Raw genomic sequence first — 16,678 nt, 5'->3', positions numbered from 1 at the left:
GGTGTTGCGGTCGTTGATCTTTTCGAGGTGAAAGTTGAGGTCTCCCAGAAGGATGTAGTCTTTGGAGGGGAGCGCGTGAGGAGTGATGAAGTCCGTGATGTCTTCACTGAATTTTGCGCGGGGTCCTGGTGGTCTGTAGAGGAGGGTGCCTCTGAGTGTGGTCTTGGGGTCAATGTGGATCTGGAAGTGAAGGTGTTCGGAGTTGGCGAGGTTGGCGTCAGAGCTGGTTGAGATGCGGATTGATTTCTTATGGACGATAGCGATTCCTCCTCCTGTGTGGCTGGTACGGTCTTTGCGAGTGATCTTATAGTCTTCAGGGATGGCAATGGTGATGTCCGGTGCGGAGGAAGCATTCATCCATGTTTCCGTTAGGAAGGCGACGTCTGGAGAGATGGTGTCTAGTAGATTCCATAGGTCAATGGCGTGTCTGTGGACCGATCGAGTGTTGAGAAGGATGCACTGTAGGTGGTTGGGGTCGGGAATCTGTGTTGTGGTCGTAGCAGAGATGTTGTTGGTGCCGATGAATTTGCAGGAGTAGCAAGAGAAAGGTCCATGGGTGTGTCCAGGGGCGGCTTGGACGCAGTTGGGAGCGCGACCGGGGTTAAGGGTTAGGAGGGTTGCGGCATCGTAGGTAATGCGGGGGGGATGGGAGGGACGGGGACCAGGGGGTCCGGCGCTGGGCGCGGTCCAGGCGCGGACGGGCGTAGACGGGCTTACCTTTGGCGCACCTTCGGTGCGGATTGGGCGCGGACGCTGCGCGTGAACGCTGCGCGCGGGAACTACTGTCATATGTGGGGAGTGGAGGGGGAGGGGCGAGGGCGGCTCAGCTGGGAGGCGGGGCGGGCTCCAGGGATCACAACAACAACAAAATGGAGGCGGAGGGGGGAGCACAGCGTCGCGCTAGTCAAAATGCGCAGAAACAGTGAAAGCGGCACATATAATTAATTAAATAGCAAAAATAACTACTCGGCAAGCAGGCACACAGCAGGCAAATGGAATTAGGTAGATTTCAAGGGCAAAAGCAGCACAACGATACCGAGTGTCACGAGGGGACACTGGGGAGCGACCACTCAGCCTGAGGGACAGGAACTACACTTTCGTTACACAGTTCAAGTTCAAATAACTTTATTCGATTGTAAACCTTACAATCATAAAAGCACATTTCATAGACATACAGTTAAAAACAATCCAACTGTTTCATTTATACGACAACAATTTCCTTAAACAATAAAAAAGACAGAAGTAACAGGCAGAATGAACATTTAAAAAAAATATAAATAGTTAAAGCACAATAAAGTTAAAAATACCTAACGGCAATAGCAGCATAATTATCCCTCCATACTTTTCCTGAAGGTAATTGCTAGTTTCAGGAAACTACAAACAAATAAAGTGCAATCACATTTCAAAAGTTGAAGGTAATAAAGTGCTGGTTTAATCTGTGCAAATTTCAGTTTTTTGAGGCAAGGTTTTAGATATAGCCTCCGAGGTATTGTATAATAAGGGCAAATAAATAAAAAGTGTGCCAGGTCTTGCGGAGACTTTCCGTCGCAGCCGCAAGCTGGCAACACCTGACCTCGATGGGCCCCACTTGGTACCGCCAGTAAGAGGTGAAAAAGGTCAAAACTGAACCTTGTGAGTAGATAACGTTCATAGCCAGTCATCGCCCATGATAGGTATGGTTCCATTTGTAGACAGGTTTTAAGTAGAACATGTTTCTTAACATTGTCCTTCTGCAACTCAACCTCCTCCCGGGCGGTGTACCTGGTTGTCATAAATGTGTTTTTCACAAAAATTACATCTGATTTAGTAATAAGGTTTGGGGTTAAAAACAAATCAGGCCGTCCTATTTCGGTAAGGCGATCATTTATATACTTCAGCCACGGGACCTTGAACCTACCATCCCATGTTAAGGCTTCTTTTAATATATATTATGGGTGAGAGATATGTCGTTGTTAAGCCAGCAATTCAACCAACACAATACGGGATTAGCTGCTATTCTATCACTTAAGTAAGGTACACCTAGCTCCCTGTGTACTGAGAAATTTCACAGTCACAATAGTGAAGAAAACAATGAAAAGCACATAAATCAGCCGAGCAACAATGTAGCACAATGAATGATAGTTACAACACTGGGACCTCGAATTACAGGCTAACTCTGTTTGCAGTCACTACCTGCTCAAGAACACTGAGCTGCTTATGAAACTTAAAGAACTTAGAAGACTGATTTTCTACCAAATCGGGGGAGTACAGTTGCTAAACTATTGTGAATGCTGAAAAGATTAGGCGGCTGCACAATAAAATTCAAACAACCCGTAAGGGAAGAAAGCTGGACCCTACAACAGTAAAATAAAATGCACTTGAGTACAGCGCTCAGAGTTATGGAACCACTCAAATATGCTTATCTTCCACTTTGGTGTTGGGTTTGTCCAGCCCCTTGAAGAATTGATATCCAATGAGAATATGTCTTTCCATTCCGCAAAAAAAATCCCGCATACCATCACTCCGCATTTTTAAGTCCGCAAAAACCATTACTCCTCATGCCATGATTCCGCAAATTTTCACAACGCATATGACTTCACTCCGCATGCAATTATAACGCAAATGCATGTGTGGTGAAGTCATATACTTTGTAAAAGTACTTTATCTTTAAAGATATATATATATATATATATATATATATATATATATATATATATATATATATATATATATATATATACACATATATATATATAATTTTAAATAAAATGAAGAATTAAGTCTTTAAAATTACATTATATTTAGAACTATATTAATAATATATATATATATACCCTAAAAACTAATTCCACCCTAGTCCCTTTAAATACCCCAGCACCCTTAAACACTAACCCATCCTGACCCTAAAAATAACCCTGTATCCCAAAACCCAAACATACCCCTGAACCCTAAAAATACCCCTGTACCCCAAAACCCAAAACAACCCCTGAACTCTAAAAATACCCCTGTACCCCAAAACAACCCCTGAACCCTAAAAATACCCCTGTACCCCAAAACCCAAACCTACCCCATAACCCTAAAAATACCCCTGTACCCCAAAACCCAAAACAACCCCTGAACCCTAAAAATACCCCTGTACCCCAAAACCCAAAACAACCCCTGAACCCTAAAAATACCCCTGTACCCCAAAACCCAAACCTACCCCTGAACCCTAAAAATACCCCTGTACCCCAAAACCCAAAACAACCCCTGAACCCTAAAAATACCCTGAACCCCAAAACCCAAAACAATCCCTGAACCCTAAAAATACCCCTGTACCCCAAAACAACCCCTGAACCCTAAAAATACCCCTGTACCCCAAAACGGAAACCTACCCCTGAACCCTAAAAATACCCTTGTACCCCAAAACGGAAACCTACCCCTGAACCCTAAAAATACCCCTGTACCCCAAAACCCAAAACAACCCCTGAACCCTAAAAATACCCCTGTACCCCAAAACCCAAACCTACCCCTGAACCCTAAAAATACCCCTGTACCCCAAAACCCCAAACAACCCCTGAACCCTAAAAATACCCCTGTACCCCAAAACCCAAAACAACCCCTGAACCCTAAAAATACCCCTGTACCCCAAAACCCAAAACAACCCCTGAATCCTAAAAATACCCCTGTACCCCAAAACTGAAACCTACCCCTGAACCCTAAAAATACCCCTGTACCCCAAAACGGAAACCTACCCCTGAACCCTAAAAATACCCCTGTACCCCAAAACGCAAACCTACCCCTGAACCCTAAAAATACCCCTGCACCCCATAACCCAAACCCACCCTTAAAATACCCCTGAACCAAAAAAAAACCCATATACTTACCTTACAACTTACCTTAAAACATATACTTTTACCAATCATGCTTTTAAAATGATTTTCGTCATAAAAGCATGCGAGATAAAAGCATATAATATATGAAGGCATGCGGTATGAAAAAATGCGGAGTAAAGGTACCTGCGTACTAATGGTATGAGGAGTGAAAGTATGCAGAGTAAAAAATGCGGAGTGATGGTATTTTACCATCCAATGACTCGTGGCTAGAAGATGACCAATGTAGTTGCTGAAGAGGTAGGTGGCTGTCTTCCCCAGAGGAGCAATCAGTGTGTGAGCCCACAAATCCAAGGGTACACTGTAGGACCTCACAGTCCCTCTTTCATCTGTCTGACTGGCATACAAGCCAACTAAGCACTGAACCTCTTCACTGCACAGCAGGGCCAGTGTTGCTTGTCGGGTACATCTGAGCCCTTCTGTGCAGATGAGCCATGCACACTCCATATCAAGTGAAGGTTTCCAATATCCGGAAAGCACACATTTGAAGTGCGTGAATCCCCACATGCTAAGGTTGCCACAGAGTGAGAGTGCTTAACAGGAAGGGTCACCACTTTGTTCACCTGCACAGATAGGAGTTTTTTGGGCAGGCCACCTCTGGTTTCTTGGTGCACTCTCTCTATGCCTCTAGGCTCTTTGGGCTAGAATTGAGGCGTTCAAAAAGGTAGGATCAGCAGAACATTTCACCAAGAGGGCCAAATACTGCAATGTTAGGCTGGCTGATTCAAGAGAGCTTAACACTCTTGGTGAAAGGTGCAATAGAGCCAAAGCTGAGGCATCAATAGAACAGAAGAGTTTTCTTGTGTAATTTCCTTATGAAGATGAAAGGTCCAAAACAAGTATCCATCCCATTTTGATTTGAAAAGAGCAAAGAAAATGATTGAAAAGAGAAAAATTAAAGATGCTGGTGCTCCCATCAAATGTTTCCACATCTTCAGCAGGACATTTGGATGCACGCTGAAGAATGTTCATTTTCATGTACCGAGTAGGGGAGAAAGCCTGAGCAATACAAAGTTCTTCTTTTTTGGCTGACATGTACTTCTAAGGTTTTTTTCAAAAGATGTGGCAATAGTGCAAGCATTTCTATGAAGGAAGGGCATTTTTATTTTTATGTACTAGTATGACGGGTCCCACAAGGTAGGTCTTCATCTGAGTGTCAAGGAGTCAACATAAATTTCATAAATTTGAGCAGTTTGAGACACCTGAAAAGAAAACCTGTTGCTTTATCAAGACTGATTTCTTTCCATTTATCAGAAATGCCTATAACTCCAAATAGAAGATGTGGCACATGGTGAACTGAAGGCAAATGTACTAAGATCTATGGCCTGGTGCATCTAAGGTATCCTGGGATGTTATATTACCCAAGAGACCACTGCAGGAATTCTTGGAGGTTTAGTGCTTCTAGATGTCCTGGGTATTGGGATGAAAAGGTGCAGCTGTTGTCATGGCCTCCAGATCTTGAAATGACTGCGCAAGAGTTAAGTCGCCTAACTAGAGCACCCTTCTATCCTGTGATTTTCGTCTCAAACTGTGACTAATTCCTATTAAGAAAGATGGCATGCTCATATAGATAATCTTACTACTCAATTGCCGTGGTCTTCAATGGAGAAAAGAAACCACATGAACATACTGGAGCTGAGGGTGGTTCACCTGGTGTTTCAGACTAGTGATCACGCTGGGGCACCTTCTACTTTAATATGGACAATATGTCAACTATGTTCTAGGGGATATGAAGTCCTGGGTACTTTTGAGGAAGATCAACTGATTTGTCACTGCATTATTGAATTCATTAAGCTGTCCTATGTTGCAACAAAGTGATAGGGTTCTTAACAGCATGTTGGCAGGCATCCTCTTGCTGGGAGCATCCAAAAATAAACTTGTTCCCTACAGAACATAACACCCTGTGTTCGAGGCATATGAGCTGCAGATCCTACATTTAGCAATAGATCGCCACCTGGTGTTGGGCTCGGATGATTGCAGGTTGTTGTCTTCTTGGAAGAAGTCTTTTGTAGTCACGAGATAGGTGACTCCTCCCTTGGACAATACTGCGCATGGTCATCGACTCCATCCTCAGATTGTTTTTTTCCGCCACTGGGATCGGATGAAAGTTTTCTGCTCCGGCTAGAAAAAGACTTTTTTTCAGATTTTTCTAAGCGGGAAACTTCAAACAAACTTCTTTCGACATCGAATAGACTTTCGACATCACCAGCTACATTCTGGTGCGTCGACGCAGGCTATTGGGCCCATCGGCGCCATGCGGTCTAGGCCTCATGGACAGAACTCCATTCAAGAGATGCCCGGTATGTCGAGCAAAATTCCCTCATGGAGACCAACACGAGGTTTGCAACCTCTGTCTCTCGCCAGAACACGACGAGTCGACCTGCACAGCCTGTGCCTCCTTCCAATCGAAGAAGACCATTCGGGATCAGAGGGCCCGTCGACACGAAATGAAGAGATCAGCACCAGCACCGGAGGCCATCTTTGAAGAGGAGATCGTCGTAGAAGATTTCTCAGAGGACGAATATCCAATCGAAGATATCTCTGAGGACGAGGCTCCACTCGGCGCAGAGGAGGACTCGCCTGATCTCCAGATAATATAGGGGGCAGAGGATTCGGACGATTCGATCCCATCTCGACAACCCGTGAGTACATCTGCCCCTGCCTGACAGACATTACCCAAACAGAAGGCAACGGTCAGCACTCCGCCTTAGGGGCCCAGTCGAGACAGACGCTTACCCTCTAACGCCCCGCCTTCGGGCCCGGCTCCAAGGAAAGAGAATACGCCTTTCGGTGCTTCGGCACAGAAGAAACACCATGTGCCAGTTACACCTCCTCCATTGGCACCAAAACATCCTTCGACACCGAAGGACTCATTGGCACCGAAGAAAAGACACCCTTCGGCGCCCAAAGACAAGGACACTTCGGCACCCCTACCATCGGTGCCGAAGCCAAAACCTGTACCAAACCCGAAAGCTTCGACTCTGAAACCTTCCGGTTCAAAAAACAAAGAGGGGACGCCAGTTTCCAGCGCCACAGGCCCAGCAAAACCTGTCTCCCCGCCGAAACCTCTAATATCGGTACCAAAGACCCCAGATAAGGCTAAACAACCTTCGGCACCAAAAACATTGCCAAAAGACTCCGCTACTCCTCCTAAGGCAAAAAGCACTAAACAACCTCAATCGGCTCCGTAAAGAATATAGAAGAGGAAGAACTGTGTAGACCAGATCCTAGACAGAAAAAGGTCCAGATTAATCCAAAAACTGGACATGTGGAAGCAATCCCTTATAAGAAGAGACCAGCAGACACACCACTTACACATGTGGTTCCTGCCAAAAAGGACTGTGAAACTTCTCAAATGCACCCTTCCTCTCCTTCACCTTCTTCCTCTCCTTCACCTTCTTCCTCTCCTTCACCTTCTTCCTCTCCTATTACTCCATATGTGGAACCTATAACTTCTCCTATTCACTCTCCTGCATCATCACACCACACTGATGAGGAGTATGATTTGGGTGGGGGGGGATGATGTTCCAGAGCCACATACATACATACATACCCTTTAGATGAGGATGTTAACACCGAATACCCTAAGGATGGTGATGCATATAATTTTGCACCAAAGAATGCACCAGGCATCCCTGATCCTCAGTACTACCCAACAAAACCTTCGCCTACAGAGGACAGTATTGGTTTTAATCATTTATTAAACAGAGCTGCACTTTACCATGGGGTTCCTATGCACTCTGATGCCATTGAGGAGGACTTCTTGTTAGACACTTTCGAACAGTCACAAAGGTCTGCTCAAATATTACCAATGATTAAGGGAGTCATTAAACATGCTACAGAGATTTTTAAAGATCCAGTACGGTGTAGGGTGTTAAATCCTAGAATAGAGAAAGTATAGGCCAGCACCAGTTGATCCAGTATACATTAAGGGTCATCTGCCTTTAGACTCCTTGGTAGGGTCAAATGCACGCAAAAGGGCTAATTCTCAAACTTCTGGGGACACACCCCGCCTGACAGAGTCCAAAATTATTGATGCGTCAGGGAAACGAATTGCTGCACAAGCAACAAACATATGGCGCATAGCAAACACACAGGCTTTACTCTCACGCTACAACAGGGCTCATTACGATGAACTAGAAAAGTTAATGGAACACCTACCAGATCAACACAAGGATCTGGCAGCAGAACTTTTACAAGAAGGCAAATAATTTCAAATTCCTCAATTAAATGTGCACTAGATGTAGCTGACACAGCATCCAGAGCAGTGAACACTAGTGTTATTCTCAGGCGTCACGCATGGTTACGCATTTCGGGTTTTAAACCAGAGGTACAAACTACCATCTAAACCAGCCCTTTAATCAGAACCAATTGTTCGGGCCAGAGGTAGATAATACATTAGAAAAGATGAAGAAGGACACAGACACCGCTAAGTCTATGGGGGCATTACAATCCACCCAAACTAGAGTTTCTTTTTGCCGCTCCTGTTATAGAGGAGGCTCCAAGCAGACCGGCTCGGACACAACATCATCTTTTAAAACACACACGCAGACCTCCTCTAATAAAGGATATTTTAGAGGAGGATACAGAGGCAATAACAACAAGGGAAGAGGTAGAGGTAGTAACAACAACCTCTCCTCTTCCACTCCTAAACAGTGACTTCCCTCTGCCTCCCCTACAGCATTCCACTCCTGTGGGGTGCAGACTTTCACAGTTCCTACCTGTCTGGAACTCCATCACAACAGACAGATGGGTAAGACAAATTATCTAACATGGCTACTGCCTAGAACTCACAGCAACCCCCCCCAAACATACCACCCAGGCAGCATCCAATGTCTGCAGAACACATAACTATGCTTCAACAGGAAGTTCTAGCACTTCTACAAAAAGATGCTATTCAAGTAGTTCCATTAGAAGAACAAGGAACAGGAGTCTACTCCCTGTATTTCCGAATTCCAGAGAAGGACGGGACTTTAAGACCAATTCTCGACCTCAGGCCCCTCAACCACTACATACAATCAGATCATTTTCACATTATCACTTTACAACAGGTACTCCCATTACTACAACAGGGAGATTTTCTGTCCACACTAGACCTAAAGGACGCCTACTTTCACATTCCAATACATCCTGCGCACAGGAAGTATTAAGGTTTGTCATACAAGGACAACACTATCAGTTCAAAGTCCTTCCATTCGGGGTTACAACAGCACCACGAGTGTTTACAAAGTGCTTTGCAGTAGTGGCATCACATGTCAGAAGACAAAAAATACATGTCTTCCCATACCTAGACGACTGGCTCATAAAAGCAAGTTCGTACAACCAGTGTGCACAACACACCAAACAAACAATTCAAACACTGCACAACTTAGGGTTTACGATAAACTACACCAAGTCGCACCTAGAGCCTTCGCACGTTCATCAATATCTAGGAGCTACTATAAACGCATTGGTAGCTCTAGCGTATCGCAGTCAAGCCAGGATTCAAAGTATTCAGAACTTAGTCTCCCTTTTTCAATGCCAGCACTCTCTACAAGCCAATAGAAATTATGGCATCTTGCATCTTCATAGTCCCCCACGCAAGACTGCAAATGCGCCTACTACAAGAATGTCTAGCACAACAGAGGTATCAGGCTCAAGGTCAGCTCACAGACCTGGTGTTGGTAGACAGCCGTACATATCGCTCTCTGCAGTGGTGGAACACCAAAAATTTAACAAAGGGACGGCCGTTCCAAGATCCAGTTCCACAGATAGTGCTCACGACAGATGCATCCCTCACAGGATGGGGAGCCCATCTCCTGCATTATACCACACAGGGTCAGTGGAACAATCAACAGAAACAGTTCCACATCAACCATTTAGAACTGCTAGCAATTTTCCTAGCCCTCAAAACCTTTCAAGTGCAAGTCCAAAACAAAGCTGTCCTAATCCGAACGGACAATATGACAGCCATGTACTATATACAAAAACAGGGGGAGACACACTTTCTGCAACTGTCCCAACTTGCACAGAACATTTGGAGATGGGCCATCCCTCAAAACCTACATCTGACAGTAGAACACCTTCCAAGGATCCACATCCAGATAGCAGATCTGTTAAGTCGCCAATCACAACAGATTAACGAATGGGAGTTGCACCCGCAAGTACTTCAACCATTCTTTCAAATGTGGGGGCATCCACAAATAGACCTGTTTGCCACCCACGAGAACTCAAAATGCCCAACCTTCGCCGCTAGGTTTCCACACCCACGGTCGGAGGGGAATGCAATATGGATGAACTGGTCAGGCAGATTTGCGTACGCTTTTCCGCCTCTCCCACTCATTCCACTAGTAGTACGCAAGCTCAGACAACAATCTCTCAAACTGATACTAGTGGCCCCCACATGGGCACGTCAGCCGTGGTTCACCACGCTACTAGATCTCTCATTGGTTCCAAATCAGAAATTACAGCTCACGCCATCCCTGTTAACACAGAACCATGGAGAAATAAGACACCCAGAACCAAGCCAACTGAATTTGATGATCTGGCTCCTGAAGTCCTAGAGTTTGGTTACTTAAACTTACCACCAGACTGTATGAATATAATTAAAGAAGCTAGAAGACCCCCTACCAGAGCATGCTATGCTGCTAAGTGGAAACGATTTGCAATATACTGTAACAACAATCATATTGATCCTTTGGACCTTTCCATCCAAAATATTATTTGCTACCTTCTACATTTACAAAGGTCCAATTTGGCTTACTCTTCCATACGCCTGCATCTAGCTGCTATTGCAGCGTATTTACAAAATAGACAACATCTATCTCTATTTAGAGTACCTGCAATAAAAGCATTTATGGAAGGATTAAAAAGAATAATCCCACCCAGGTTACCACCTGCTCCAGTTTGGAACCTAAATGTGGTCCTTACAAGACTCATGGGACCCCCTTTTGAGCCGTTACATAAATGTGAACTGCAATTCCGAACATGGGAAACTGCTTTCCTTGTTGCCATTACCTCTCTCAGAAGAGTTAGTGAAATCCAAGCATTCACAATAGAAGAACCATTTTTTCAAATACATCCTAACAAAGTGGTTCTTAGACCCAATCCAAACTTCCTACCAAAAGTGATTACTCCTTTTCACCTAAACCAATCAGTAGAGTTACCAGTGTTTTTTTCAAAAACTGGACTCTGTTGCAGAAAGAGCTTTACACACCTTAGATGTTAGAAGAGCTCTACTATATTACACAGATGGGACTAAATCCTTCAGAAAGACAAAACAACTATTTGCATCTTTCTCTCCCCCACACAAAGGCAATTCCATCTCTAAAGAAGGTATTGCTAGATGGATTGTAAAGTGTATTCAAATATGCTATCACAAGGCTAAACGTACACTAACAGTTCCTCCTAGAGCACACTCCACTCTCAAAGTAGGAGCCTCTATGGCTTTCTTAGGAAACATACCATTAGAGGACATATGCAAGGCAGCAACATGGTCTACAATACACACCTTCACTAAACACTATTGTGTTGATGTGCAAGCCAAGCAGCAAGCTGCAGTAGGCCAAGCTGTCCTTAAAACACTATTTCAGTATGCTGCAACGGATACAAGCGACCACAGTTAGGGGAGACACTGCTGCACAATCGTTGCTAAATGTAGGATCTGCAGCTCATATGCCTCGAACGGAAAATGCTACTTACCAGTATGCATCTGTTCTTGGCATGTAGAGCTGCAGAATCCTACATGCCCTCCCGCCTCCCTGGGACTTGTATCCGTTCCAGTACTCATCTTACTTAGATGCACACGCACGGACATCCTTAATCTTTTTTACTTCTACTAACTCCATTTCCCATCATGGCGAAAAACAATCTGAGGATGGAGTCGATGACCATGTGCAGTATTGTCCAAGGGAGGAGTCACCTATCTCGTGACTACAAAAGACTTCTTCCAAGAAGACCACAACCTGCAATCATCCGAGCCCAACATCAGGTGGCGATCTATTGCTTAATGTAGGATTCTGCAGCTCTACATGCCAAGAACAGATGCATACTGGTAAGTAGCATTTTCCTTATGCCTCCTCATTTCCAGAACCATGTCCATGGGAGAATGCAGTCTTGATAAGTTGATTGAGAGAATCTCTCTGATTTTCCTCTTATCCTCCTTCTTTGCAAGGTGACCTACTAGTTCAGACACAGCAGTGCAAAGAGGATACATAATGCTTCAGATTGGCCTCGTCGTTGGTGGTAGCAGGACCTTCTTGAGATGTCCTTTTTGCCACACAACAAACTTCCAGTGAAGTTGGATCTGCTGTCTTAAGAGTTCATATGTAAAACCTGTTGCGTTGCTTAGGCTTCCTAGGATTGGACCTTGAGGAAATCAGGCCTGGCCTCTCATTGGACTGTTGATCATGAATGAGATCTCAGGTTGCTTGGTGCACGAGGACATTCAAAATATAATCATTGGCTCACTCTGCTTGTGGTAATCTTCTGTATCCAGCAGGTAAGGTCCTTCAGCAGTTCTAGCTTTTTATAAAACATACATAGGCCCTCTGGCAGGTGTGTGTGTGTCTGTGTGTGTATATGTGCGTGTGTGTGCGTATGTATGTATTTGAGTGCATGTGTGTTGGGGGTGTATATTCATTTCAGTTTCATTACTGCTGTGAGGAGTCTTTCACATGTACATGCAAACACACATCAGTAGGGTACCTAAGATAACCCTAGTGTAAGCATTATTAGGGTTTCAAACTCCCAAGAGCAATGCATACCAGCTTCACTGGATGGAGTGGGGGAGACCTGGCTGAACTGCAGCAGAGAGACTGGAAAGGTGCCCCAACAAATGGGAAGCCAGATTGTGATGGAGACAGCAGGTTAGTCTCAGGAGGACAGTTATCAAAAATGAAAAGAAACTGAACGGGACACTAGAGGGGGCATCCAGCCAGAGCACGAGCATGTGAACAAGTGAATTGACTGAGTGTGAGAAACATGTTGTGCAGCACACCAAGAAGTAGCTTTAAGAAACATCCTAAAAGTTGCTGTGCTCTCCATAACGGTGTGACCTGGAAGTTCTCCAACCGTCCGTGATCCACATATACTCGCAAGTGTCACATGCTGGCTCACCATTGCCCCCACATCCTCCATAACGCTTGCATACCTGCCACTGCCAGAAAGAGAATGTATCCCTTCTTACCACTGGTGAGTCACACCCCACCACCCCCAATACTTTCCTCGCCATGAACTCCTGGCACCGCTACCAATTCGGTTCATTTCCTAGTTGAGTTCCTTCTAGAAGGTGTTCAGTGTGTTTTACAAGGCTCCAGGTACTGTAGTTCATTTATGTTATTAGCTGCATTTTCAGATGTTTAGGCTGAAAGTTCCTGTTGGCAAACAAAGCTTTAGGATAGCATTTAAGTTGAGCTTTAGGTGTCCGCCTCTTTATACATAATGGTAATCTGTTGATTCTAGTCTCATGTGCTCAGATTAGCAGTGCATCTATTTTGTGAAATGGAATAAGGTGTATTATTTTAATGCATAATATGTTAATTGATAATATGGTATACTGAAAAACTTGTACAAATGTGCAGTCTATATGAATTAATTTGTTTTCCGAATGGTCCTTTACGTCATCTGTTACTTTTTCTCTCCTATGTGCTCTCTGTGCTGATCTAGACAACGTATTGCTTTGTGTTGTGGTACTATGCTGTTTTATCAAATGCATGTTTGAAACCTGTTTTACTTTCAATGTTTTATCCTCGCCATTGTATGCATGTTTTCTTTCAGACATAATGGTATCCTCACAGAGAAGGGAACACAGTAAAAAAACTCCAGAGGTTGTGCGCATCGAAGACAGTCGGAACTTTGCAGATGTTCTTGATGAGCAGGAAAAACAGACCGAGCAGAAGATTCCTAAGCCCAAAGTCCGAACAGTGACATATAAAATTGCTGATGCCCAATCTGACAGCGATAGCTCTTTTTCTAAACCCGCCAAAAGGAATGATTCCTTGAATGGCACAGGTGCACGCAAGGGCATTTTAAAGAGAAGTCCAAGTTCAAGCTCCACTGATTCAGAAATACTGCGCATTTCTCATAGTCTGGATTCTCAAAGCAAAACCTTATCGCCCAATTCACCCATTCTTGAACGAGAAGCTGAGAAGAACTATTTACGGGACTCACCTGATCAGTTCTCACAGAACTCAATTGATCGACTAAAACAGGTGCGGTTTACATCTGATGATGTCCCAGATACTCTTCCACAGAGCCCCGACACTCATAAAGGCAGAGAAATAGGCGAGTTTGATTTGCTAGAATCTGATTATGCCAAAAACAGCAAAGATGATATTGATGGACTGAAGCCATTGTACGGTGAACATGAATCTTTCCAAAATTCCATGAACGTGCATCCAGTGACTGTAGACCTGGATTCTGATGTGGCAGCCACCGCATCCGATGAAGAGGATAGAGATATTACACTGGGTGTATCTTCGGATTTGCATATTAATTTAAAAAATGAGGCACCAGAGCAAGTATCTCCGGCCTCCCTTATAATCACACAACCACACCCATCAAGTTCTGAACTTTTGCAAGAAGAAAGATCTCCTGTCGATGCGGCCTCCATAACAACCCCCAATCACATCTTTGCTAATATTGGTGAGAATGAAGAGCCCACAAGTGGATCCTTCCCAAACAGAAAAGCATCTGATGTTTCAAACCTTGCTTTCCAGACACCTACATTATCAATTGGTAAGAAATTGGTTGAGACTGTGATTCCTTACTGAAACCTATCCCATCTAATCATAAATGTTCACTGATTAGAACGTCACTTTAAAAGAATGGTCTATGTAATTCTCCACTAAGCTAATTTCAAATTAAATGTGATGGATGCTTCCATATGAATTGGTGTATGGGATGTTTAAAATGATTTACCTACTTTTTGGTGTACCTTCGCATGAGGCATGAACGCGACTAATAGAATTTCTGTCTTGGTTTCACATGCTTGCCGCGGCTTGCTGTAGAGTATTATCTAGCCATATGGACCTTATCTGATGCTTTGGGTTAAGGTACACAATGTTTTTTTCTTTTTACACATCTAACTGTTCTGCACGCAATTGTGATCACTAGTACTAATGGTGGTGCATGTTATTTGGGAATTGAATCATGCTTGCTATAATTTTTATGTGCATATAAATGTGATTAAACAGAAATGCTAAGATCTTCCAAAAGAAGAGGGCATCTATGACCAAAAGGGCTATTTTGAAATATTTAATTCCTAAAGTTTGTGAAATTTAAGTCCATTCTTAATAAGATGATTATGGGACACCCTCAAACATCTTATTTAGGATTTCAAAATAAATTGTTCACTTCCTGTGTAGATCAGAGTGCTAAGCCATAAACCAAAGTAGGAACAACACACCAATGTCATGCATTTCTAAAAATAATTAGTTAAAACAGGGACACATAGTTAGTGTAAACCCCTTCATGTACTATTTCTTCCCAATCTGGAAAGGCAACTCTTTGCTTTGTGTTCTAGATCAGCAACCTGTGTATGCCAAGATTAACACCCCTCGCTTGTCAAAATTGGACTCTTCAGACGATCTGCAAGGTAATTCTTTTTTTTATTTTTTATTTGACATCCTAGCCTTAAATATTCTTTGAAGTCAGGAAGATAGATATGGTGATTAATGCAGGCAGGTAATTTATCTGTATCATATGAGCTTGAGAGAGAATTTGGGACTAACAATGGCCAAATAACCTTTGCAAATCCTGCAGGAAAAGAATCCATAGATGAAAGTGAACCATCACGCAAGACTGAAACCATGGTTATGGAGAACACCAAGCCTAAAAATGAAGACAACAGAGACAATTTCAATGTACCACAGAATGCCAGCCTTTTAAAATTCAATGCAGATGTACAAGAGAGCAAAGACAAGACATTTAGAACCAGCAAACATTTTAGTGGTAAGTTTGAAAGTGCAGCTAATGTAGGGCTCCCGGGAATAATCAAATCAGTAGATCGGCCTGAGCTAGCCATACACATTTCTCAAGAATTGCAGATAAAAGCTACAGATCCCCATGAAAAGGAGGTCATTGTGGGAAAGAGTGGGGGTTCAGGGATTGATGGGACTACTGATTATTTGATAAACAGAAATGAAGATGAAAAATCTACTTTAGATATTAGAAGCAAAGCAAAGGCTGATAATGTTTATTCTGATAAGCAGATCCTAAAAGGTCCACAACAAGATGATGATGAGAAAGTGAATAGCAGGAAAAATAGAAATGTAGATATTAGCTATCCCGTTTCATTATATAACACATATGTTGGTGAATCTAGAAGTGGTTCTCTTGAACAAGATGGCACAACAAATAGTGAAAATATCACTTGGAAGAGTCACCCAGTTGTAGATCATAAAGAAGCAGCAGAATTGCATGTAGTCAGTACAATCAATGCAAGTATGGAGTTCCATCAGAATGGAATATCTGAAACTACAAGGTTTTCCAACCAGAGTAAGCATAATCCAGTGCCATTTGAGAATGCTTCTCCTCCACAGGATATTATAAGGCAACATAGTCTAATTGATTCTGGCACACATAATAGGCCCACTGAACAGGAAATGTGTGACTCTGTTCAAACAACATGCTTTTCCCCAAATGTACCAGACCTGAACCAGATAATAAAAGAAAACTCTCAATCCTTTAACAAAACAAGTAGTATTGACGGAAATATTCACCACAAATCTGCAGTAAAAGGACAATATAATATCGTTGAAGGTGCTGTAAATGACATTGTAGAAATTGTAAGCAAAACGGAAGTACCATCCAAATCAAACGTTAGTGAATTTAACATTGCATTAATG

General features: G+C 43.3%; 1 protein-coding gene across 39 annotated transcripts in view; it reads left to right on the top strand.

Moving 5' to 3' along the window:
* The window catches only part of SYTL2 (synaptotagmin like 2), a 411,708-nt gene that overhangs the window by 241,918 nt on the left and 153,112 nt on the right, over positions 1-16,678 (top strand). For 23 of the 39 annotated variants that reach the window (XM_086933958.1, XM_086933952.1, XM_086933950.1 and 20 more), the window contains exons 7-9: positions 13,608-14,567; positions 15,355-15,426; positions 15,594-15,782. In XM_086933958.1, coding sequence (XP_086790084.1) covers positions 13,608-14,567; positions 15,355-15,426; positions 15,594-15,782 — 1,221 coding nt within the window. The remainder of the gene's footprint in view (positions 1-13,607; positions 14,568-15,354; positions 15,427-15,593; positions 15,783-16,678) is intronic. The other 16 variants (XM_086933962.1, XM_086933960.1, XM_086933963.1 and 13 more) reach the window with 3 other exon arrangements.

The sequence above is a fragment of the Lissotriton vulgaris genome, chromosome 8 (genome assembly GCF_964263255.1).
Source record: "Lissotriton vulgaris chromosome 8, aLisVul1.2, whole genome shotgun sequence".
NCBI classification, from domain to species: Eukaryota; Metazoa; Chordata; class Amphibia; order Caudata; family Salamandridae; genus Lissotriton; species Lissotriton vulgaris.
This window is presented reverse-complemented; position numbering and strand designations above follow the sequence as displayed.